This window comes from Hemicordylus capensis, chromosome 1 (genome assembly GCF_027244095.1).
Source record: "Hemicordylus capensis ecotype Gifberg chromosome 1, rHemCap1.1.pri, whole genome shotgun sequence".
Classification (NCBI taxonomy): Eukaryota; Metazoa; Chordata; class Lepidosauria; order Squamata; family Cordylidae; genus Hemicordylus; species Hemicordylus capensis.
In genome coordinates this window covers 101,536,810-101,564,199 of record NC_069657.1, presented here as the reverse complement: position 1 = coordinate 101,564,199, position 27,390 = coordinate 101,536,810, and the positions used below count along the sequence as shown (strand labels likewise).

The window sequence follows — 27,390 nt, the reverse complement described above, 5'->3', positions numbered from 1 at the left end:
ATTAATTTTGGGTGTATTATGTTCTTTATGTTTATTATGTAATAGTATTGTTTGGGAGAATTGGAATAAGAACTCGTGTTGGAAATTGTTCAGTTATTGCAGTCTAATGTTAATACATTACAACATAATTTTTGAGTCTGTATATTATCAGCTGCATAAGATTTATAGAAGGGTTCTTCAGCAGGATTCTACTGTGATGTTAAGAGATTTACAATACACATCTTTTCATTTTGGTTCCACCTTCATTTTTAATTAGTCTAGTTCCTATTGAGATTGGTTCTTTTTGATCACGGTTTTTTTGGTCAGTTTGGCATTACCAAAGGCAGATAAAAATAGCACAACCCGTCATCAGGAACTAGAGGTATCATTTTTTAAAAAAAAAGTTGTGGTGACATACATATGAATGGCTCAACACATGGTAACATCCACCACGGGGAACTTTTAAAAGGGGCCTTTGCATTGTAGTCATATAATGTGTAAAAATTAACCTTAAAGTAAACTTCAAGTGCACAAAATAGCCACAAATAAAAACCTAGGTATTGATGATACAAGCTAAAGAGAAATAACAGGACAGAAAGATCTGGTTCTGAATATTTTTGTTCTGCCTTACTGTGGCATTCAAATTATCCTGGTTTGATTAAACGTTCAAAAGGTCTCACAATGTCCAATGCCATTTCAGGGGCTTCCAAAGCTAATGCTGTCTGGATTCCATCTGTAACACACAAGAAGTATATGGGTTCTGCCTGCCCTTCTGGGAATTTCAATTTAAATATACTTTCCAACAGACATATGTGAAATGACTTAACTCTGATGTATGACATCATCCGGGACTTATCTAGATATAACTGGCCCAGAGTTCTGAAGACATAGAGAAATGAATTTGTTATGGAGGGTGAATTTTGTGTTTTGAATGACAAATGATCAGATTCCCTAATCAACTTTTAAAAAGTTAACTACATGCATTTGCCCTGGGATTTGAGCCTTATGCCCCAACCTATACAATAGATTGAGTAATCCAAAAACCTTCGGTTTAAAATGAGAGTTATGCTGCTCTACATTTTCACTCATGCATTAAAAAGAATGGAAATTGCAAGCTACAGTGCCCATCTTAACTTCCACGCCATATACGCTGTAAAGACTTTGATATATGGTCTGGTATATGATGATGGCTTTAAAAATGGGGCTCCATGCACCCACACTTTGCCTTGATCAGAGATGCATGAGGCAGAAATTCATCAGGGGCCTCTCTAGGAAGTGATTAGGAAACTGCACCTGTTAAATGGCTGCATCCCTCCCCAGCCCAATATCCAACTGAAAGACCAAGGCAAAGTGTGAGTGCATGGAGCCTCATTTCTAAAGCTATCATCATATACCAGACGGTACAAAGTATTACATTTTAAACTGAAGATTTTTGGATTGCTGAATTTCCAGGTGTTCTAAAAAGGGAAGTCTGATTAGACACTATGGGGAAGAGCTTACCCAAACAACAGGAAAAACTTCCTGATGTTGAACACCAAGAACTTTGTAAAACATTGAACTAAGATAAAGTCACACTCCCACCTCCCACACCTGAAAAAACACAAGTAAATGTAATTAGTGGATTCAGTAACCGTGATCCCACCTCATGATTATTCAGCAGTGAATAAAGTTGCAACAAGAAGCAGGTAATTTGTGTTCACTTCATGTTTTTCTTTTTACTCTCTCTCTCTCTCTCTCTCTCTCTCTCTCCGACAACAAATGCTTTAACAACCATGTCCAAAACTACAGATTATCTTCCCAGAAATTTCCCACAAACCTCCTGCTTGATTTAATTTCCTTCAGGATGGTGTTATCAGCAAAATAGTGTAAAGGTTATACACAAGTGACGTAGCCATTCACACACACAGGCACACACACCTCATCTGTTCCAGCATGCTCCTTGAACGGGCCACGGCAAGCTGGTATTCCCTGCCGGCTGCCCCACCCCCAGGGCTCAGATGGCTTCTACACATGCATGGAGACCAACTGAGCCCTGGAGGCGGAGGCCAGCACAGCCAGCAGGGAATGCTGGAAGGCTCGGGTGAGTGGGAGTGGCGGCAGCAGCTTGGTCGAGGCAGAGAGTCGGCGAGCAGGAGCACAGCAGCGGGCAGCAGGGTTGTTGTGGGCGGCACTGTAATTTGCTATTGCACAGACTCTGTTAGCACTAAAAATGAATTTTATGCCTCTTAAACCCCAGCTTTGAGGATCAATTGTAAAACATCAATCAACTGGGTCCCAGGGGGATATATAATAGGCACTTTTCTGGCATGCAGTCTAAAGGCTGAAACTATGCAAATGGACAACAAAATAATTTAAATAGCACTTCCTCAGTCCGAAAAAATGTCGCCAACCCTTTAAACTCCTATTCAAAAGGAAAAAAACCCTGCTCTAAGCCATTTCCCAATGGATCTTTGCCAAATCTGCGGGGGAGGTGTCCCTTGTCACCTAGTGAATGTGTGCTGATGGCCAGGCAGGCAGATCTGACAAATGGTTTTGATTTTATAAGCAATAGAGTGTTCAGGGCTTATAAAGGTGGAAGGTTGAAAATGCTCTCCAGCTTAACTACACTGGCACTATTGTGCCAGTATAATGCTTAGCTGTGCAACATGATATTTCCATTGGTGCACTGGCAGATGTTTTCTTAGTTTTTAAAGATGTTAACCCGTGTGTGTTTGTTTTTATTTTTCAGCCAGAGTTAACATACATCTCAGTTACTGGAAGATGAATATCTAAGAGTTTGGTTAAAATTATGAGACTGGTCCTTGAAGACAATTACTAATGGGAAAATATGGTAGTTGGATGCTCAAGTTATTTCGTTAGTAAAGCAAAGGGCATCTCGTTATGCAAGATGTCCTTTGCTAGCATTATTTCTCTCAAACTCATCCAATTCCACAGAAATAAATAGAAGTATGTTGATATATCCATCAAGAGATCTTGATGGATTGTTGCATCAGTATGAACATATAATATCTGTATGCAAATAGGCACTATCCTGATGCTAACAATATGGGACTGGGAGAATACCAACGGAAGCATTAAGTACCTTGCCTCCAACAACTGACCAACTGTTATTGTCAATAACCAATCTTCATTGTCCGTCTATATGCTTGAAATAGGTTAATGCATCAGCTATTCTGCTGTCATCAGGAGCAACAGGTTATAACAAGACTGTTACAAATTGTTTGAATATGAATTAGAGACAAATGAAATAGTTTTACAGTCAACAGATGTAACCTTACAGCAGCTGTTCACTGTGTACTCCTGGAGATCATTCATCACTGTCACAAGATTAGTTCTTTTTAATCCCCTTTTGCCCCTAGTATGACATGCAAATCAAACAAATCACCTGTCTGCAAAACAGTTTTGTTTTTATCACTTTCAGCTACCAAGTGTAGCAAGGACTTCCTGTACTCTTAGTGGAGGAATAAAAAATTAATCCAAGTGACAGCTAGTTAATGCAACAGATGTCCTGAAGTGCTTCAGAAAAAGAAGGCAGTCAATGACCCCAATCAAGTGCTATGTTTAGGAAATGCTATTCCATGACACAATTATTGTGCATATAATATACCTGAAAATCCCAGGCCCCTAGATACTCCAACTCCAAAGAATTCCATACTAATGGCTTGGGATTTTCATTTTTTCCTGGCCATGAACAGTTCAAAATGGTGATAGTGCCGTATTCCCCGGCACCTTGAACCTTATAGATAACACTACCCTGGGGGAAGGCCTGCAGCTCAGTGGCAGGGAACTTGTTTTGCATGCAGAGATCCCAGGTTTAATCCCTGACATCTCCAGGTAGAAGTGGGAAACACTTTCATCTGGAACCCCAAGGAATCCGTGCAGACAATACTGATATCGAGTGACCGATGATATGACTTGCTATGAGGTACTTCATATTTCATGGTCATACACCCTAATTGGATCATATATGAGCTTAATTTGCAGAGGATGTATTTACAACCTTCTATCTGAACAGAATACAACCAAAATGAAAAACCTGAAGGTGACCCATTTCACCCCACACAAGATAATTATGAAAGGTAATTGCCATTTGTCTCCAGAAGTAAACTTTGTTTGACTTTCCCCACAGACAAGGAGCATTGAGGGTTCTCCAGCTCTGTGCAATGTCTCTGGATGCAATAATGTGTTACTGGTGACTTTGCAGTGAAAAGGCTTTGCTGACAGTACAGAAAGTGAACAATGCAGTAGTGCTTCTCTCCAGGAATAAGGTCAACATACAGAGGACAATTAGTGCTACTTTAGTAAAACTCTAAAGTGAAAATTCAGCACAGATGAGCATAACACAATGGAGTCTCATGGTGAAGAACCTGAGGGTCCTTTATGGAGCACATAACTCAACACTAAGTTAAATGGGTAGTCAAAGCTCACAATAAATTAGTTCTTGAACAGCTAATGTAGTGGTATATATTCGTGCAAATAAGGCAGATAATCCAGACCACTGCCACTTATTATATACCGAGGTCATTATCACGACCAAAGTGGGGAAGGCAGAAGCCTACCTGTTTTCCCTACATGAGCTGAGCCACTTCTGGGCTCTGCCATGTACGTGCCCACACAATCGGCACTGCAGAAAGCCTAGTGGCAATTAAGAGTGGGCGGTGAAGCCAGGCTGCCAGGTATTCCACAATGCACCACACAAGGAACATGGTACATTGGCATACCTCCCTGCTGCTGTTCCCTGTGAGAATGTCCTCAAAGTTTATCCTTCCAAAAACATTCCTCCAAACTCCTGGGCCCCCAAACTGTCAAGGATGCCCTGTAGAGAACTATCACCAGCCTTTTACCTTCTCTTCTCTCCAGCAATGATGTGCAATACAAGGGTAAGGAAAGCAGATGGAAGGATTGGCTCAGTATCATTACAGCAGCTGAAGTATCAAGTGCTAGATTCCAGTGTTTATTTCACTAGGGCCCCATAAACTGCTACAAAAGAACAGACTTGCATCTCGATGAGGTGCTGAATCATATAATAAATTAAGAAGAGGTGACTGTAACTTCGATGTTGATCAGATTTCAATTCTGTATTTTTCAATTTTAGCTTATAATGTGTAAAGTTTACAGGAGAAAGGCAGTTTTGCTGTATTTTAAAATCCTATAAAAATTTTAAATTCCTAACAAAGGGAGCTTGCTCTGGCAGTGAAATGGAATTGCAGTAATTAACTGGCATAATCTGACAGGTTTACAGAATCTGCCGAACCCTCTTGGGTCTGGTATATGCCAAGGTGACATGATTAACATGTGTCACACAGAGAATGGTCTCAGCTTCTTTATAGGAAAAGACTGCTGCGAAAAAAGAAACCTGTTTTTCACTCACATTTCAATGCAGGTAAGCAAAAGACTGCCTTCCTCAAGACCCTCATTTTCAAAACAAAGCAGCACAATTGCAAGTGATTTAAGGAATGCCAGAAAGACATTTTCCTGTATGTACACATTGGGAGCTCTTGGAGAGCATTACAGCAGCAGGCTGCATGCAGTATAAGCCACCTGAGGATGGCTGTGCCAATCCAGCCCTTACTGCTGATGGATATATAGCCTACTGGCTTCTGTTAAGAGTCTTCATTTTCATTTGGTTTCTAGACCTCATGAAATAAAGGCTAAGTTTGGGGTGGTAAGTCAAGCTTTCTCCACCACTTCTAGACATGTTCACTTATACTGAACAAGTTTCTTCCTCTCCTTACTTAAGCTGCAACATTAAACCTTTTCACAAGCCACAATTCATTCAAGCAAGCTTCATTAACCATTCCCAGAAAACACCATTATAAGAGGAACACTACCCAAAACTGAGCTTTTAGGAAAGATAGGCAATGCCTTTTATGTGGCACCAAACTTTTTTTCTGTAGCAAGGTTTGAGTAAATAATGCTCTTGCTGAGGGACAATCATTTACATAATCTCATTATTTTAGCCAATGCTAGCAGCAAGGATGAAGAGAATAGGAGATAACACACAGAGGCATCATTTTAAAGGCTGATGGTAGGCAGCTCTGAGCCCTTGTGATGGAAATGCCAATGTAATTGGGAGCACAAGTGGATTTGGCATATAGTATATGCCTTTAAAGGCTCATAGCAGGTGTGCAATGGAAACAGAGCTTAAAGATTATGTACAATAGGGGAGGGCATACAAAAATTCTCTCTACTCACATCTATGCGAGTTCAGCATTACACATAATAGTTGTTAAAATGATTTTGAAAGCATAGGTTTACTACCACCAGAAGTGATACAGTACGGTTTCTGAATTTCTCCTACCTAATGATGTCCATGGCCTGATAAATAATTTCAGACTGGTCTACTGCTATCACCTTCTTTGCACCCACTTTGGCAACAAACATGGAGAGGATTCCAGTTCCACATCCAACATCCAAGACAATCTAATACAAAGAAAGAACAATTATTAATGCAAAATCTGCCTCTGCTGATACATAAGCCCCCTTGCATCAGATAAACACTAGCTAGGCCAGCATTCTGTTGCCCACAGTGATCACGTTGGAAAGCCCACAAGCAGAAGAAGGCATACTCTGTAGTCACTGCTTCCTAGCAAGTGGTATTCAGAGGCACACTGTCACCACCTTATTCTTTTTTCTAAATTAAAATTCCCTTAATGTTGTACCCTTTCTTTGTAAGATAGATAATTCATCTCCTGACCACTTTGGCTGCCCATTTCTGCACCTTTTCCAGCTCCACAGCAACTGGAACTCTATATAGTTTTTCATAGGTGGTCGCACCACAGATTTGTATATGGGCATTACAACATTAGGAGTTTTATTTTCAACCCCCTTCCTAAAAATCTCCAGCATGAAACTTGACTTTTCACAGCTGTCACACACTGGCTCAACATTTTCACTGATCACATTTTCACTTTCACCATGATGGCAAGATCTCTTTCCTGATGAATGTATATGTAAAGTTGAGATTTTTTGTTTTTGTATGCTTCACTTTATGTTTATTTACATCAAACCATCTCCAGGTGCCCATTACTCAGTTTGGAACGATGCTTTTGAAACTCTTTGCAATCTGTTTTTCCCCCCTCATCATTCTGAATAGCTTGGCCTCCTTACCGCTTATCCTTAACTCCAAATAATTTATGAAGAGATGCAAAAAGCATCTGTTTCAATAGAGATTGTTGGGAGAACCCACTTCTTACTTTCCTCATTGTGAAGACTGTCCATTTACTCCTACTCTCTGTCTGTTGTTTTTTAATCAGTTATGAGTTCATAAAAAGTCCTGCTCACTTATCTCATGACTGCTCTATTTACTCAAGACAAGAGCCTTTGGTAAGGGCTTTATCAGAAGCATTTTGAAAGTCCAAGTATACAATGTCAATTAAATCAACTCTACCCATATGCCTGTTGATATTCTCAAATAACTCTAGAAGATTAGTGAGGCAGGACTTACTTCTACTTCAGTAAGGCTTATTCTTCTAATAAGCTCCTGCAGCCCTCCTCCCATTGCTGGAAGGATGAAGAGAATATCAGCCTCCAATCTTTAACTGGGTAAACTGAGCAATGATAAACTATGGAATTTAATAATACAATAATAAAAGTAACCTAGAATGTGCACCCAAGTCCAAGAGGGATGCCAGTATAGTTGACAAATAGGATCAGGCAAGCTATAAAAGACAAAGACTCTAAGTAAGTAAATCCTTTTACAGTCTTGAACCAGATTAACATAACATAGTGGTAATATAGTGCCAGATGTGATGTAACAGTGGGGAATATAAATCATATTGTCATGGTTCCGACGAGATAACCCGCCACCCGTCGGCTTCTAGTGGCAGCAGGGAACTACCTCTTCCTCTTGATCAGAGGCTGTCACTGTGCTCCCAAATGATCACAGCAGCTCCGCCTCTGGCTCAAGCAGCCCATGCTGGGTCCCCTGGTCCAACAACAGTTTGTCATCAGCAAGCAACAAGATCTCACAGATCGTAAGATTAACTTGTCCAGTAGAAATAATGAGAAATTTGACAAATTAGTTGTAAGGTGGAGAGAAAGTATTTTCTTTATATGCTGTATACAACTCCTAAAACATTTTGCAATTCTCTGAAAGCTCTACTGAAAATCTTGAACATACTGTATTGCCATTCAGTTTTGGTTTTTTTAAAAGGTCCACCTTTGAGGCAAAGGTAAATCTTGCCTCACCAACCTTTTGGACTTCTTTGAGAGTGTCAACAAGTATGTGGATAAAGGTGATCCAGTTGACATAGTCTACCTGGACTTCCAAAAAGCTTTTGACAAAGTTCCTCAAAGACTCCTAAGGAAACTTAGCTGTCATGGAATAAAGGGACAAGTACATGTGTGGATTGCTAACTGGTTGAAAGACAGAAAACAGAAGGTAGGTATAAATGGAGAGTTTTCACAATGGAGGGAAGTAAGAAGTGGGGTACCCCAGGGATCTGTACTGGGACCGGTGCTTTTTAATTTATTCATAAATGATCTAGAAGCAGGGGTAAGCAGCAATGTGGCCAAATTTGCATATGATACCAAACTCTTCCGGGTAGTGAAATCCAAAACAGATTGTGAGCAGCTCCAAAAGGATCTCTCCAAACTGGGGGAGTGGGCGACAAAATGGTAAATGCGGTTCAATGTTAGCAAGTGTAAAGTGATGCACATTGGGACGAAAAACCCCAAATTCAAGTATATGCTGATGGGATCCGAGCTGTTGGTGACGGACCAGGAAAGGGATCTTGGGGTTGTGGTTGACAGCTCGTTGAAAGTGTCGACTCAATGTGCGGCAGCTGTGAAAAAGACCAATTCCATGCTAGGGATCATTAGAAAGGGGATTGAAAATAAAATGGCTAACATTATAATGCCATTATACAAAACTATGGTGCGACCACACTTGGAGTACTGCGTACAATTCTGGTCACCACATCTTAAAAAGGACATTGTTGAACTGGAGAAGGTAGAGAAGAGGGCAACCAAGATGATCAGGGGCCTAGAGCACCTTTCTTACGAGGCAAGACTACAACACCTGGGGCTTTTTAGTTTATGATAGAGGTCTATAAAATCATGCATGGCGTGGAGAAAGTGGAGAGAGAGAGATTCTTTTCCCTCTCACACAACACTAAAACCAGGGGTCACTCCATGAAATTGATTGCCAGGAGGTCTAGGACCAACAAACGGAAGTACTTTTTCACACAACGCGTGATCCACTTGTGGAACTCTCTGCCACAGGATGTGGTAACAGCCAACAACCTGGATGGCTTTAAGAGGGGTTTGGATGACTTCATGGAGGAGAGGTCTATCAATGGCTACTAAGAGGGCTGTGGGCCACCTCCAGCCTCAAGGGTGTGCCTCTGAGTACCAGTTGCAGGGGAGCAATGGCAGGAGAGAGGGCACGCCCTCAACTCCTGCCTGTGGCTTCCAGCAGCATCTGGTGGGCCACTGTGCGAAACAGGATGCTGGACTAGATGGGCCTTGGGCCTGATCCAGCAGGGCTGTTCTTATGTGGCTATCAGACCATCTCTCAAGAGTACAATTGTATGAAAAGTGGGGAGGGGGATGAAGACTTGACTCAGAAAAGCTGTAATGAGAATGTTTAAAAAAAAATCACAGAGAAAGATCACTTGGGTTAGGCGTAAAGAGGTAACTTGTTTACAACATATGCTTGTAAGTTTAGATTTAATACATAACCAATTAAAAGTCTTCTAGTGCCTATTAAGGTTAGGTATTATAACTAGACTGCTCTTCCGTGTCCTGGCTATTTTATAATTCTGAAAACATATTGAGTTATTCTTTACTCACTCCACTATAAAAATATAGTTTCTAGATGGTAGCCATTTGATTTCTTATAAGCTGATGGTTTGGGGCTTTCCCAGGATGCCTGATGTTTTACAGATTGTCCTCCAGCGACATTTTGTCAGTCTCCAGCATGTGCTTCAGTATCCAGTACTATAACATAAGAATGACACTCCCAACCGGAAACATCATCATGCAGAATACAAAACATCCCATTCTACCTGACCACCTGTCAGTTCAGGCTGACAAAAGAGCAAGAGGAAGACTGACTTCTGGGAGAATGAAGGGAGATGCTAGTTGACAGGTCCAAAATTACCTTCAATTTTCTCCTATTAACTTCATGAAATCCCTAAACATTTTACCTCACATTTGTGAAAGAAAAGCTACCCTGAAACAAGTCAGAGTTAATGATCATTTCTGTAAGATAGTGACAGAATGTGAACATGATCTTGGCAGAGAGATCAGTGGCTAACATCCAGGCTACATTACTCAACAGTACAACTCAGGACCAGTGTTCCCTCTAACAGGAATCAACCAGATGTTGATTACAACTCCAAGAATCCCCAGCTGCAATGACTTTTGCTTGGGGATTCTGGGAGTTGTAGTCAACAACATCTGGGAATCCCAGTTAGAGGGAACACTGCTCAGGATTCTAAAGGACTACTTAATTTCAATAGGACTTCTGTTGAGTAATTTAGTCAGTATGACAACCAGTGTTCCCAGCTTTTGCTTGGCAAAGTATCAAAAATCTCAACGAACAGGGCAATGTGCCCTGTCTATCTAATGACAGTGGGCAAGTCACTGCTGAGCATTTGTACTTTTTATTGTTTATAAAAAGCAAATGGAAACAGGATTGCCTCTCTTGTGCTCAAGCACTGATGGAAAAGGCAAAAGAGAACATGCTTGATACAGAAGAGAAACATCAATGCCAGGAGTTCAATTTATCAGCGGGAAGGAACAGCCAAACAACTTCATTTGGCTCCCATTCCATTACTTTTTCTTGAGCTTTAATATCGAGTTGCACTTGTACAATTTCATTGAAACTTATCAGAAAAAACTGAGGTGGGAGGGTACCAAATTGCTGTCGCACAGCCATGTGGAAGAACAAAACAGCTACTGTGTGCTGTTGACCTCTTGCTCAATATCAAATAAGGAACACATTAAAACTGATAAGACTGTAGACTATAAGAGAGATGTGCATAGTGTTTTAAATTTTTCCTCCTCCTGTTTGTATATCACCAATTAGTTAAGAGGATGTGCTATTTCATTATATCACAGCACCACATTTTCTCTAAGAATATTTAAATTTTAACAGGAGACATAAAGAAGGGAAACTGCACAATTGTTAACTTTTCGAGAAACAGGCCATAAGTCCCAGATCCCCAAATGAATCTTATCCCATCCTCATTCATAAGTTGTGTCTTTGACAGCCACTATGACAAAGCTTTATATAAACAAATATATTCCATTTCTGTGCTAGTAAGCAACACAGAAATCTTTCAAAATATATTTCATTCCAAGAATATTTGATGTAGATTCTTTTAAAAATAATTCTTATATGAAATAGAAGAGGATATAGAAATTTAAAACCAACTAGGCTGTTAGCTTATTTTCAAAACAAGAGTAAATGCCTCTCTAGCAATTACTGAAATTCTACATGTTTTAATGAAGATACATGCAAATTGCAAAATTAACCGCATATGAATATTATTAAATGTGGAAATGAATTTCAAGAAACAAAACTGAAACTGGCTATTGTGGATTATTTCTAAAAATTTAACCAGTTTTAACCTTGAGAAGAACAAGACATATTTGGGCTGCTTTAGCAAAAGAGTATTGAATGCACAGATCCTCAGAAGGTGCTTCTAAATCTGGAACACAGGACTGTACACACTGTTCCCAACATTAAGCCGGCAACCACATTCGCAGTGCTCAAATGGTAAGCACTGTCAGTTGGTGTTGTCCATATGTTAGATTAGTAGGCATGCATAATCCATTGCTGTGTACATCAGTTCAGTATTATAACAAAGCCTACAAAAGTTACTAGCCTCCAAATGTTTTTACTTGCCTGCTTCTGAATGTCTAATGAGTTTGGGAGGGGAGGATATTAGTGATGGAGGTTTTTTCTTTTGGCCTTTGTTGCAGCCCTGTGAGATGCAATGGCTTCACCAGCACTTGATCACATGCTTCAAAATAATATGTTTCAAGCCAGTTTCTGCCCCAGGAAATAATCTTGCACTATGGCATAAAATTGCTTCATGGCATATTCTGTACCGATCACCCCACTGCCCAATAGATCCCTAACTGAGCTGACAGATCTGGTTGCAGAGTTAGCACTGGAGTTGCCCAGATTGTTGTTGGTGGGGGACTTCAATGTTCATTTTGGGACCGGGTTGTCAGGAGCAGCTCAGGAGTTCATAGCGGCCATGACTATGGAACTATCCCAGGTGTTCTCTGGACTGACTCAGGATGCTGGTCACACACTCAATTTGGTTTGTGCTCTGATCAGGGTGGTGTTCCGTGAGTGGCAAATCCTGTCATCTCCCTCATCGTCATAGAGGGACCACCATCTGGTTAAGACAAGACTTGCAACCACAACCCAGGGGTGAAGGACCTATTAGGTTGGTCCACCAAAGAAGGTTATTAGATCCAAGGATTCCAAGAAGTCTTGGAAGGGGTTAGCGTTGGCTCTGCAAGTGATTCTGTTGATGGTCTGCTGCAAACATGGAATAATGAACTCACTAGAGGAGTTGACAGAATTGCTCCTAAGCATCCTCTCCAACCCGCTTCAAAATCAGCCTTGTAGTATTCAGAAGAACTATGGGAGTTTAAGCAGTGAGGTGGACTAGAGCACAAGTGGCGCCTGGTGGCGCAGTGGTAAAACTGCCACCCTGTAACCAGAAGGTTACAAGTTCGATCCTGACTAGGGGCTCAATGTTGACTCAGCCTTCCATCCTTCCGAGGTCGGTAAAATGAGTACCCAGAATGTTGGGGGCAATATGCTAAATCATTGTAAACCGCTTAGAGAGCTCCGGCTATAAAGCGGTATATAAATGTAAGTGCTATTGCTATTGCTAAGTGGAGGAAGACTCGGCACAAATCCGACAGATTACAGAAGGACAAACCAGAAGGTAAGAGTAGAACCAGGAATAGAGCAGATGGAAACAAAAAGGTCAAACAGAAAAGGAGACAGCACATGCCAATGCCAGGTAAGAGACTCTGCATATTGTTCTCTAGATACCAAGACAAGATGGACGAGCTAGAGTGCTTGGTTGCTAATGAAAACATAGATATAGTGGACATAACAGAATCCTGGTGGAACGTTAAGAACCAGTGAGACACTGTTATTTGTGGATACAAACTCTACAGAAAGGGAAGGGATGATTGGGAGTGCAGTACCACTTTATATTAAAGAAGGATTAGAATCTAACAAGCTAGAAAACCTAAGTCCCCCACAGAATCATTATGGGTGAAAATATGAGGACTAAAAGGAAATGTGTTACTAGGGACATGCTATCATCCTCTGGATAAAAGCTCTGAGAGTGACTTGGAGTTGGAGAAGCAAATCAGGGAGGCATCAAAGAGAGAGACAGAGCTGTAATAATGAGTGACTTCAATCACCCACACAGAGACTGGGAAAATTCACATTCAGGTAATGACAGAGAGGCCAAATTTCCAGACATGCTAAACAACTGTGCATTAGAACAGTTGGTAATGGAACAAACCAGAGAGAAGGCGACCTGGGCTTAATCCTGAGTGGTGCCCAGGACCTGGTATGAGATGTCAAGAGTTGTGGAATCATTGTGGAACAGTTATCATAGTGTGATCCAATTCAGCTTCTATGCAAGATTGCCAAAGAAGTCAGAAGAGGAAACCTTTCTTTTAAAGAAGGAAGGGACTGTTAAAAAGGAAGCTGAAAGGGAAAGTCAGGAGGGTCAAATCTGAAATTGGTCAATACACCTCTGCAGCTATTATCCAGAGCTAGTAGTTTAAAGTACTAATTTCCCCACAAAAATGTATACAATTAACCAGAAATATACTTAAGAATTTATTCTACAAGACATCTTCACTGCTGGAAGACAGCTGTGGAAGCAGTCAATGAACTTGATGGAAGCAGCTGTACCCACTAAGGCACGACTTAGTGAGTCAGGACTTGCATTCTGGACTGGCAGTGATCCTCTTAAAAATATAAATACAGTTTATTTTATAACTTATGCACACACACTATTCAACTATAGACTATTTTTATTTGGCACATTTTAGAATTTACAGTGTAAATAGTAGATAAAAGGTTTTTTCTTTATGGTTCTTAAAGAAAGCCATAAAAACAAGGGCTTACATGTCGCACTGCATCCCCAAGGAGTTGTGTACCCCCCTTCAGTTCTTCTCCAAACCCCATGGATGCTGCTTGCAACTGTGCAGAGTTTCCGTGGCTCTTAAGAATCACAGCTGCACTGTAGGATGCTCCCCCCATAAGAAATAAGGGGAGAAGGATCCCACAGCAATGATGTAATCCTTAAGAGTCAAAGAGGTTCTGCACGGTTACAAGCAACATCCACGGGTCTTGGAAAAGGGCGGAAGGAGTGTAAGCACTTCACTCTTCCATCAGCAGGATGCAGTGTGGTATGCGAGTCACTTTTTAATCATTTGTATTTGAAGCCATCTTATACATTTTTCAACATTTTTGTGTTCCACATTGTCTATACTGACAAGCATATACAGACAAAGGTTTATGTACAGGATATCTTGTTTTGAGCACAGTTGGCACTACATGCTCAACAACAGTCACTCTCTCGTCAGAGTATATTATGTGAGATCAGCTGCCAGAAAGCTACATTTAGAATTGCTGCAAGCTTTTCATGTAGCTGGAATCTTCTGGTCTAAGTTGTATCAGAGCGTTACCCACCTACTCAACTCATCAAAAGAACTGCAACAATAGAAAAGATAGGTTGACTCCAGCCAAGAGTTAGGAAAACAACCCTGCTTTTAGCTATTCTGTGTCAGAGAAACACAAACCAAGTTATAATAATACAAGAACAGAACCTTAATAGCTCAGGCTCATTAAAGCAAGAGATGAACTTGTCAAACACCTGTCCAAAAGTCTACAATATGGAACAAAAATTTTAAGAATGTTCTCTCTCTCTTACTGACTATCAGATATTTCATGAAGTTCATCTTCTTTCAATGGCTCTTCTTCATGTTTGTTAGCTATTGTCATACTCTCTCCCTCTCCACTTGGTGGTTTTTGTTTTTTGCTGTTGATTTGCTCCTGTTTCTTCAATTCCTATGAACTGCTAGTGGTATTGTTTAATATTTGTCTATTATATTTTTTGTTGCCTGTTTTAATCTAATATTTGTATGCAACAATGAGAGCCAACTGGTTAAAAAATGGTTTATAAATAAAGGGACAGCACACTGGACAACAGCTCTGGTTAAGTTAAAGAGAAAAAGAACAAAGAAAACTTGCTTAATCTATTAGAGGGAAACTGGCATTTTAAGGTATTCCAAGAAGAAAGGTCAGAGGTTTTGACTTCAGAACAAAAAGTTACAATCCTATGCATACTAACTTGAGAATAAGTCCCATTGAATCCCACACTTCCCATGAAGTAAATCTCAATGAGAATTACTACATGGGAAGTGTGGGATTTACTTCTGAGTAAACTTACAAAAGATTGTAGACTGAGTAAACCTACAAGAGAGGAGTGTCTTTGGATGAGGTGGTATATAAGAAAGTTTTAACAAACAAACAAACAAACATAGTGTGCAGCAGAGTTTTGATACTTGTTTTTCATAAATAAAAAGTACATTTTAAAAAGAAAAATAAGCCAATCACCTCTTTGCTTCTCATTGCATAACAAGATGTTATCAAAATGAACAAAACAATCATCATCATCAAGAATATGCCTGGTTGAATTTAAAGAGATTTAAGTAATTCAGCCTTTCCATTGTGACAGATGGCACTTCAGCAGAAAGCCAGAGAAACTGATTTGATAAAATCAGTGGTGATTTTAAAAAAGAGAAAACATGAAAAGAGAATATGAGTGCTAGGAGTAACTCCCCTTTAAGCCCAGGACTATATGCTTATTGGTCTCCCAGGCAGTATGACCTTTCAGGTCCATACTGGCATTACCAACCAGAAACGGGCATTTTGCAATGCAAAAGAGAGAAGGTTTGGCATTAGTGCCCCTCTCATATACTAGATACCAATAACAAAAGGGTCAAACAGGTCTTTGAGTAAATCAATGACTGGGGAAGACACTGGAACAATAGTAACTAAGCTTGGTATGCATATGCTAAGAAACCTTCCCCAGGAAATTAAAACCATAAACAAATTATTAATTCCTCAACAGAGCAATTCTCTCCCTCAAACACAAAAACAATTTCCCACCACTTATTAAATAGTCCAAAGATTAGAACCTCGAAGGGCAATTCTGACACCCCAAAGTGATCTCTACACTTAGTCAATTCAGCCCAACTGAATTTCCCAGAAACAGATAGCTCAATCACAGCACCAAAAAAGGTACTCTCAAGCTTTGCCCCCAAATACTTTGTCTTTAGGCTATTAAAAACCCCTCTTAGAATTAGTACTTTGGACAGTTCCACCCACAAGAACAGTACTCACTCTGGGCCAGTCACTTCTCTCTCAGCCTAGCCTACTTCACAGGGTTGTTGTGAGGAGAAACTTAAGTATATAGTACACCGCTCTGGGCTCCTGGGAGGAAGAGCGGGATATAAAATGTTAAAAACAACAACAAGAAGACACATCGCTGTACCCAGGGATCAAGGCTACTCTACTCACTTAGACCACCCACCCAAAGGAAAGCCTGGATAAAGTGTGCACTCTATGAATGAGTTCTAGAGATTCCTAAGCCTGAGAATCTCTGAAATGAAATCACTACTTTTGGGTGTCTTGTTCTCCAATTCCAACCTATAGGATTCCAACCTATTTGCCTGGAGTTCCCCTTGCCACATGAATCTCCAACTTCATCATTCCAGCCTAGGCAAGCTGCAAGAAACATAGATATAGTCCCCTCCCACAACTGCCCACTTTAGGACAGAGATTTTTCGCCCATTTCTCTCTTTTCTCTCTTTTAACTCGCCTCCTACCTCAGGGATCACCCCAGCATAGCACTGCCACCTAAGCAGCTAGTTTACAAAAAAGGACACTCTGTAGGAGCTGCACCCCGCAAAATTCACTCATTTCAGTTGCACTGTTTGAATGTACTATTTTGTTTTTCTGAACTAACGTTTCTCACAAGTGAGTCTGCTCTACCAAATTACCCATATAAAGGATTCATTTTGTCAATTCTCTAATCAGGTTGTATACTTTTGTTCTGCATTGAAAGCCTATCTCCTCCATTGTATCACACCTGCACCTACGTACAGGTAAGCCTTTTCCAAATATCCCTTAACAAGACAGAAGAGTATAGCCCCATACATTGTAACATTAGATTTACAAATAATATGAGGAAACGGGCAGAAACTTTGCATCCAGGATCACATATACATTCTTTAGTAATTCTACCAAGTTAAGATACCCAAAGTTGCTCAATTTGTTCAAGGAGGTGATTTTTCCTGATCCCGAACTTCCTGCTGAAACCCGCCCCCTTCCATTGCTGTATGCCAACTTGTTCTGAGGGGTCCCCCAGCCTTCCAGGACCAGATGGAGGAGTGCAGGAAGTTGCAGAAGGAAGTGCAGGGAGAGGAATTCCTCCCCTCACCTCAGTTTGCAGAACACTGCCTTAGAATACAGCCCAGTAACTGTAACAGAATTCAGTCAACACTAGTGCAGAAGTAAACAGCTTGGGATTTCTTAAGTAAGAAATTGCCTTATATAATAAAAGTGTGGTACATTAGCTACATTTAATATAGCACATTACATGCTATGGAGAAGGAGGGCTACTGGATCTCTCTATGAAAGTTTAGACAACTTCCCACTGAAAGCAATGATTAGCAACATCACAGTGGAAGAGATCTAGCCTTGTGGTAGCACGCATGACTTGTCCCCTTAGCTGAGCAGGGTCTGCCCTTGTTACATATGAAAGGGAGACTAGAAGTATGAGCACTGTAAGATATTCCCCTAGGGGATGGGGCTGCTCTGGGAAGAGCATCTAGGTTCCAAGTTCCTTCCCTGGCATCTCCAAGATAGGGCTGAGAGAGATTTCTGCCTGCAACCTTGGAGAAGCTGCTGCCAATCTGTGTAGACAATACTGAGCTATATGGGCCTATGGTCTGACTTAGTATATGGCAGGTTCCAATGCTCCTAGTGTAGCGATATGAGAGAGAGGAGGGGAAGAGCTCAGAGCCCTATGTACATCCTATTCTATATGCATATCGAAGAGCAGACAGAACAGAATTTGTCACATTCACGTCTTTCTCCCTTTCCAAGCGCTTATTCTTTTTCTACAGTTTGTTCATATAAGAACAGACTACAATTCTCAGAAAAGACAGATTTCATTAACAATGAGTTTTATAAACTGCCCAAGAGGGCCTAATTTATATGGGTATCAGTCAAACAAAACAATGAAATGTGAATCCTTTTCCCAGGGATCACCATGATGCTTTTATCATGTGAAATGCAGGTTAAAAATTCACTTGAATTACTGCAAATAAGTGTGTGTGTGCGTGCACGCCTATTTCAGACGCCAGTTAAAAACAGCAGACAAGGAAATGTAACAAAACCATGTCATCATAATTAATGAATGCTCAAGACCACACACTGAACAATGACAATGCTGATCAGCATTTCTGTTATCAGTGTTCTGCACCCTCCAGCAGTTGAATAATGCTCTTCATGTAATGTGACCCAAATATATTAAATCAAAGTCATGTCAAAGCATCATTGCCCCAATTCTAGAAAGAATCCAATCCAGGACAGCTTCTATTTCCTAGGAGAGTCACTTTTATTGCAAGAATATTAACAGTTTTAAAGCTGGCTGACTTACCTTATCTTTAAAGATGTGGGGGTTTTGATATATAAAGTCACAATAGCTTTCCGTGCGTACTTTGTCCTATTAAAAACAAAAGCATATTTTGACATTTATTCTGCAATGACATGGATATTAAGTGTTTTTAATCACCTTTCAAATACTATTCACCCCATCTCTAAAAGAATAACTTTTGGATTTTTCAAGAATGGAGATTGTTCAGAGTTCAGATTATGTTTAGAAAGCAGCCAGTTATCTTTCCTATACAGTCTGTTAGGCAATACTGACAAAATTACCTGATACAAATAAAATACTGACAATCTAATGTACCAAGAGAAAATATTAGTCCTTTTTGTTTTGCAGAATAGTTATGTCTGGTTTTATACACATTTTCCAAATACTACATTAAAACACTGCAAAATCAGTAGAGGCCACCAATTCTTAGCTCATCATCTAGGATGTGAACAACTATATGGCATATTACCAGATAAAGGTAATATCCACCTATTTTTAAATAAGACTATTTTTAAATGCGCCTATTTTTAAATAAGACTATGGATAAGGTCTAGTTAGCAAAGCAAGCTGTTCCTCTCCTAAAAACAGCCTTCTCTACAGCTAACATATAAACCTAGAAAGGTGCAAAGTCAGGTGAATCACAGGAACTATGTAAGCCACACTACAATACATCAAGTTTAGAAAAAGTCCTGAATGCTTAGTCAGCATGACTAGAGAGATGCTGGTGGTTTTCCAGCTTCTGCACCTGAATACGTGAGCTGGTTGCTTAGCTCATTTTAGCAACCAACTAACATCATGCCTTTAATATGCGTAGCTGGGAGATAAACTGTCAGAAAGCCAAATGCTTTATTATCCCTGCAAATGGCCAGAGAACCAATCAGCACAGCAAGGGAGAGATTAGTTGCTATTTTATTTTTAGTTCCTTATGACTGCGGTCAAAAAATAGTCGAAAGTACAAAGAGAATGCTTTAAAAAAAACCCAGAAAGAACTGCTGCTTGCATACAGATTTGGACACTGCACCACTAGATGCAAGACTAAAAGGATAAAAGGACAATTCTCTGCAGTAACCAACATTCCAGAACTTAGATGTATGTGCACAAATTTAAAAAATCAAGCTAGAGAAAAAAAGAAACTAGTGCCCTATTCAACTGAAATTTCAGCATAATAAAAATTAATATCAGTATTTTTACTGTAGAATTCCAAAAGTTTAAAGTGTAGATCTTAAGGTTACACTCCACTAACAAGAAGTGCTTTTTCTCAAAGAAGCCATTTTCTTGCCAATTTGCTACCAAATCCGGTGCTGTTCCAAGGATTCTCCAATCCTCAGGAGCAGCATTTCATGGGGGAGGGGGATGGAGGGAGTAGGCAATGGACAGCAGAGTGGGGAAGTCAACTAGAACTAAAGACCCCCTCCTTGTGAGAATGAAAGTGCTTAGATTCCAAGTCCAAGTCACTCATTTGGATTTCTTAAAATGCCATTTAGCTATAAGAATCTAACAAACCACTAATATTTTAGCGTTCACTACTTTGACACTAGATTAGCTGCAACTACTTAAGATCAAAAGGCTCTTTATCAGTGACAAAAGCAGTCAACCTGAAAGCTTTCAGACATTTACCCTCACTATTCCTGCTGCCTAAACTTAATCAATAGATTTCCAATGGCTGTCCTCACTACACGCATGGCTGGGCAGGAAACCTCCAGACATTTATTTTGGGGTGTTCCATTATTTTATTTTCTCACTCTATCTACATTTTTCAACTGCTTAGGTATTATCACAGCACAGAGATACAATACCAGTTATACATTATAAAAACTATAAATTTGTAATGTATGTTATAATTTGTATTTATACTTTGGATATAATAATAAAAGCCTTTTAATTTGGCCACAACAGGAAAAACAAATCAAGCAAAATGCTGCAGAAAACAACAGCATAAGAACGGCACACATACCAGGGTATTCATGTATAACACAAAGTGGGGGCATTTAAAAAAAAATGCTTAAAGGGTAAGTCGATATTTACTGTATGTTACAGGGAAGTGTTGTGTTATTTTAAACTGGAATGTTTTACATCTATCTCCCTGCCCGCATTATTAGGGGATGACTTGCTGACTAGCACTGGCTTAGCCCAACTGAAATTTGTAAGAGAATTGTCCCCTTAGATCCATTTTAGAGCTTTGGCAGCAATTTATAGTGTTCACAAGATCAGCCCTATGGCTTTAGAATAGTGCCAAAGAAAAATGTGTGTGTCACCAACTGATATACAGATTCACTCCAGAAGTAGTTCTAAAGCACAAAGGGCTGCTTTCAAGAAGGGGGCAGAGCCCACAATTAAAATAATCGTTTTTCTGATGGGCAATTAAAGTGTCAGATTTTGGTGTCACAAGTTTCCTGGAATTATTAGCAAATAGGGATACACCAAAACTTTACTGCAGCTTCAGACCTTGTATTTGAGTTCTAAATAACATGCATCCTACACAGCAGAAGCATTGAGATTTCAAGAGCCTCTTTGCTCCTGCCACCTAAGCTTAGCCAAAGCCACTGTTTTTTGTCACCTCCATCCACCATGGTTTATTGTCTCTGCTTGTCACCAACATTGTTCCCTCTAAGGTGGATGCATGTGCACATGCTCACAGGTTTTTGGAGGTCTGCTCAGTTTATTTTAGATCCCACTCAGGTTGAATCAGGAAGGCCCCACGTGTGCACACACTGCCTTGATACTGCTGCCCAGAACAAAACTCATTTCGCATAGAGATGGAAAAAAATTAGAGGGACCACTGGTCACCAACTGCATGAACAGATGTTGCAATCAGGATGGATCTTGTTTAAATAAAATCTATTAAAATTATGGTTTTAATCACATTTTAAATCACTAGTCAAAAAACCAAATTAAGTATTGTTTTCCAGTAAAAGCACATTCTTCTTCTGATTTAATGCATATTCTTCAATATTCAAAGATAGATGAATGTTTTATTTTTAGATGGTATATTTACACTATATTTTGTAAAGTAATGATTTATCTGAGAAAAAAGATCACATAATTTTTATAGCTACGAGAAATTGAGCCACTTTTGGAAGGGCAGTAAAGAAATCAAATAAATAATAAACAAACATACATCAAGAGACAAAATGCTAATTTAGCCATTTTACTTGATACCAAAGCTAACTGAAACAGTTAATTGTGAAGATACTGGGAGGTGAACCACCTCCAATCAAGTAGATAAATCAAGGATATTTGTGGAATATTTTTGCTATGCTGTATTAGGATAACCACTGTCAGCAACAAGACTTTAAAATTGTACAAACACTACTCAGATTCAGAAATCTAACTCTCACGACTTCAGGAATATTATGTTCAAACCATTTTGCTTTTGTTTTGCTTTCCACTCTCTTTCCTTCCTTGCATTTATCAACCCTAGGCCCACTTGCTTTGGGCATTTTCTTAACTTCTCTAAAGAATCATATCAAATAGTATAAAGTAACAACTTTAAGGTATCCTTTCCCCTTTCATTATTACTTTTATTGAAGCAAAAGAACTAGGCCCTGTACCCTATTAACGTAAAAAGATTCCTGCTTGCAGATTCACAGTTAGGGCAGGATAATATCTAAATTTAAAATAATTACAGTAGAACTACTGTGTAATATTCACACCAAGGAGAAAAAATCTTAGCGGAATCCAGTGTTTAGTTCACTTGAAAGCATCTCTGCTGACTTTTCTTTTTAAACACATAGGGCGGCATCCACAGTTTCACTTACTCTGGAACAAGATAACTTATTTCAGAATAAGACTCCTTGTTCTGGAGTACAGAATGCTACCTATGATGTTCACCTGGACCTTATTTATGGCACAAAAGCATTTCTGCCAAGAGGAACAGTAGATTTCTTACGCAAATTATCTTTTTGAAAGACAGAAATGGCTTTAGCCTACTAAATTCAATCATCTACTTTCATAGATCAGGATCTATGAAATTCCGATTTTAAACCTGTCCACCATGGACACCAGAAGGAAAGCAGAAAATAATTATATTCAAAATGCCTTATATGCACAAATATAAGAACAATCTGAGAGTTGGCAAGGGTATCCATTTCCAGATGGATACCCTTGAGCTGCACTGAATCTAGAGGATCCTCCAACATTTAGGGATGATTTTTCAGTGTTAGGAGCTGCAGTGGAAGGGGAGGCCAGACTGTATTCAGTACTTGTTTTTCTTGTGTTTTGCATCATAGCTTTCACTAGAAGAAACACCACCAAGTACAGACAGGGTTAAAAATGCAGCTATGCTGCAGCATGTTTACAGCAAGTAAGATATGTTTGTGCTCATTTCCTAACCTTTATCATCTCTTCATGGATCCCATAATGCCCATAAGAGCTGAAGTAAACCTCCTCCTCATTCTCTTGTAGGTCTGCAATGGCGCTGCCTGATGGTCTGCTTCCGACTTCAGTGTTCATCACAAATTCCTGGGCAAATTGTCTGTAATCAGTTTGAAACATACCCTTGAGAAACATTAACAGGACCACTTAAAAAAAAAAAAACCCAAACCCACCCCCCCCCCTCTCTCTCTCTCTCTCACACACACACTCACTCACTGACTCACTCACTCCAATGCAGGTTTCACAGAGTACCTTAATGTTCTGAAGCTCCCTCTGCTGGCTGCTGCAGAGAAAGCTGCTGCGTAAAAGTTTGGTATTCTCTGTGCATCTCAGCATCAGTATTTTTCCACATTTTGGACTCTGAAGTACTGCAATATTCAGATTGCAGGGATCCTGGCCTGCAGCTTTCATGAGCTTCTTTCAAGATAAAGGCCTTCCCACTCAATCTGAATGCTTACATTAGAAGTGACAGTTCTCTTCTACACCTCCATCCCAAGCTATTCTTTAACCTTAAAAATCACTACCATTAAACAGAGAATATACATTAGAAAAACAATTTTATAGATGCTCTTATACAAAATGCAAACAGCATGGAAACCAGGAATACAGACTCCAAATCATCCATGTGATATAACAGACTTAGATTTTCAGAAAACCATTGTCTGGTTCTCTTACTGATTACATATTAAGTTGTATCCTAACCTGGATTTGTGTGAATGGAAGACCTTCTGTAGCACAAGGAGGAGGTGTGATTTTCACCAATTCCCCTTTCACTTACCAGCTCTGTACCACATCTCATCCTGCTCAAAGTCCCCCAGCCTCCAAGAGCGGATTTTCAGGGGCTGAATGCGGGGGTGAAGTTTACTTTCACGAATGTATTTCCATGTACACTAGTGTTTGGATACAACCTATCATGTATTAGTTATCTAATTAAACTAACTAAAAAATAATTGGAAAACAGTAGACTTCCAAGGAGAAGCAACTAACTTTAGCAAAGAAATGTCCATAAAATCAGTAGCCTGTCTTAAAAGTGACAATGCTAAACTCTGGGATGTAGTGAAAAGCAGAATGGCTTTAGAAGATCCACTCTTAGATACTTTAAAACAGCAGCATAATGTCCTAGTCCTGTTGCAAATAGAATAAAAGCACAATTCAACAACAGATCATTATTTTGGACTGAGCAATTATTTTGGACTAAGCTGAGGCTTCAGGGATGCATGTATTCAGTGTAAATGAAATTCATGATTCCCAGAAATAGCCAAACTAAGAAAATTTGAAAACAATTACTTTGTGTAAGTTATTCTCCCTTTATGTTTTATGTTTAGAGGTTGAATGGTGGGATAGTTGCAATAATATGAGGGAACAAAGCTAGGCAGCTAAAACACAGCATGTAAAGCAACCATCCATTGTGGAACAGAAGATATACTGCATTTACCCGAATCCAAGATTAATTTGATGTTAGAAAACAGGGGGGAGTCTTAAATTCTGAGTCTTCGAGTAAATATAGCTATAACCTGTATTTTTAAAGGAACTCATCTTAAACTGAGAGTCTTGTATTCAGGTAAATACGTAATTTTAACTAAAGCAGTTCTAAGTAACCAGACATGCTGAAGCTGTTCTCTAGAACCATGGAAGCTAGAAAACTTGCTAAATAATACCAATGAATTCAGTAGCCCAGTTCCTATAAACAATAGCTTGCCAATTCTCTTCTTGGGGAAGGAGTAGGCATATACCTTTACTTTCTATCTCACCTCACCTCAGGTAAGATTCTACAAAAGGTTATCAGAATATGGCTGTGTGTGCAAAGTCGCATTTTTATATTCTTGCCTCTCAAAATAGGGGAGAGATTATTGCACACTGTAGTATCTGCAAAGAACTAACCTCACATACTATTTAAAGTGAATGGCTGAGTGAAGCCCCATGTCAACTACTCCACCACAGAAAGGAAGAACAAACCATTTGCGTAAACTAGGCCTAGCACTTGTAGTTCCATATGAACAGAAAGCATGAATTTATTTTTTTAGTTAACTGATTCAAGTTTGGACTTACAGCCCAGTCAATCTACTTGTCTTTGCCTATTTTATTTGGCTGATCAAACTTAGTACAGCTACTTAGTACTTGGTACGATGCTAACTGAACAAAAAGGCACCTTTTTAAAGTGATGATTGTCTTTATATAGCAGATGGAAATCAACTGGCCCTATCCATCCCCAGCATATCATCCCTCCAGTGGCTGTTGCTGGTGTCTATCTTGTGTTCCTTTTTTAAATTGTGAGCACTTTGGGGACAGGGAGCCATTTTATTCATTTATATCTATGTAAACTGCTTTGGGAACTTTTGTTCAAAAGCAGTATATGAATATGCATCATTCGTATGTGGATGAAAACTATTTGTGCTGTCATTCTCTTTTAATATTTTTTTCTCAAAGTTCTCAGTTGTACAAAAGAGATTTAATTGCTAGAAGAATTCTGCAGAGCTAGTATGAAATATTGTTTTGAAAAATGGCTCCACTAACAAAAATGATACAAGAAGAAACCTTATGCCCAACAACTGTGTGTCAGTACCTCAAAAGAAGCCTATTACCTCCCCACTCTCCAGTCACCGGAACTGTAATCTTCTTCAGTTTCTAGAGGCCTCTAATGGGGGCAGGGTGCCTCTGGGTACCAGTTGCAGGGGAGTAACAGCAAGAGAGAAGGCATGCCCTCAACTCCTGCCTGTGGCTTCCAGCGGCCTGGTGGGCCACTGTGCAAAATGGGATGCTGGACTAGATGGGCCTTGGGCCTGATCCAGCAGGGCTGTTCTTATGTTGTTATGATGTCACATAAATTTATTTTAATCTAATACATCCAAGATCTTTGCCAACTAAGTTTCTGATGCTAAGAAAACCTCTACTCGATACACACCTCATTTTCTGAAGATCTTCTTGGGCTCTAGCCAGTGCATCTTCTGCCAACTCTGCTCTGTGCTCTGCACGTTTCAATTGTTGAAAGAGAGATGAAGCCTCTGTTAGGCCATTGGGACAAGAGGAATCGGTGGAGTAAAGAAGGTCTTCTATATCTGAAAAAAGAACCAACAGAATTCATCACATAGTATCAAAGTACTGTATAAGGATTTATGGAGTCTTCAGGCAACTGTTGCATGATTTACAGGCAATGTCATAAACAGATGCCACTCCCAGCCCTTCTCAATTTGCACCAGGTTCTGGTCAAAAGCATCAGCTTTTACCAAATGCTACATCACAATCACTACTGATTTTCCACTCAGGAAGAACTACATTGCGTCCTTCTGGACATCTGCTTTATGTTCTTACACTTTGAAAAAGAGGTGAGAAAACTAGCAATAAAGTGAAACAAGGCATGGCCTGATCACAATCCAGGCCATTCTTGTACCATCCACACGATGCAGGGGAAGGTCTGGAAGTCATAGAGACTATAATCGTTATCAGCTTCATGCGTTGGGATGGTAAGCAATTTTAGCTTTTGATGAATATGCTGCTTCTCTGAAGAAATCTGTGCCTTCTGAGCAGCTGCAGCTACAGCATTTCAATATTGCCACCTTTCCTTCCATGGCCTTACCCTATAATGCACCAGGAAAGGAAGCAACCTTCTTCCTATATCCTTTTCCTGATGCATTACTGGAGGGGAAAATGGCTGGGCCCTATAGTTACAGGGTGTGGCCATTCCCACCCCCACAACCCCAATCCTGCACAAGGAAAAGTACACATTATGACATTGCTCCCTTTCATGGTGTACTATAAGGTGAGAGCAGGGATGGAAAGGCTGCAGTTTAAAACACCACTGCTGGGGCTGCCCAGAATACAGCAGATTTCTTCAGAGAAGCTGGATCTTCATTAAAAGGTAAGCCCTCCTCGCCCTCCAACGACCTCGAACAATTCTTGAGGCAATACTAATATGATTTGTCTACCAAATTGTTGCTCTAATCTGCCTTCCCCTGATTTGGAGTGATGGATATACTATCTTCCTAACAGCAGCAGGCGGGGAAGAAAATGGACCCGACCCAGCTAGTACATCAGTAACAGGATTACCCAACGTTACCTTTGCAACCTGTGAGGTAGTTTAGGAAGGCATTATGACTGAACATCTCTACATCAGAATCCCCCAAATATAATGATATCACACTGTGTGGTGATATCAATAGCACTAAGTGCTATTGTTATTGTGGAGCCTCAGATAGCTGGGTTGAGCAGCCCTGTGCGGACAGAAGAGGGCCACCTCTTGCTTATTCATGGGGAACCTGTTGCTAAATAATTCGTACACAACCTGATTCTGCGTCAGCGTTTTATACAT

At 39.9% G+C, this 27,390-nt stretch overlaps 1 protein-coding gene across 3 annotated transcripts in view; it reads right to left on the bottom strand.

The window, feature by feature from the left end:
• PRMT3 (protein arginine methyltransferase 3) overlaps positions 1–27,390 on the bottom strand; it is a 126,703-nt gene that overhangs the window by 91,765 nt on the left and 7,548 nt on the right. For all 3 annotated transcript variants that reach the window (XM_053272709.1, XM_053272725.1, XM_053272717.1), the window contains exons 6-9: positions 25,987–26,140; positions 23,043–23,184; positions 18,714–18,779; positions 6,281–6,402 (exon numbers count right to left, since the gene is read on the bottom strand). In XM_053272709.1, the coding sequence (XP_053128684.1) occupies positions 6,281–6,402; positions 18,714–18,779; positions 23,043–23,184; positions 25,987–26,140 (484 nt within the window). The remainder of the gene's footprint in view (positions 1–6,280; positions 6,403–18,713; positions 18,780–23,042; positions 23,185–25,986; positions 26,141–27,390) is intronic.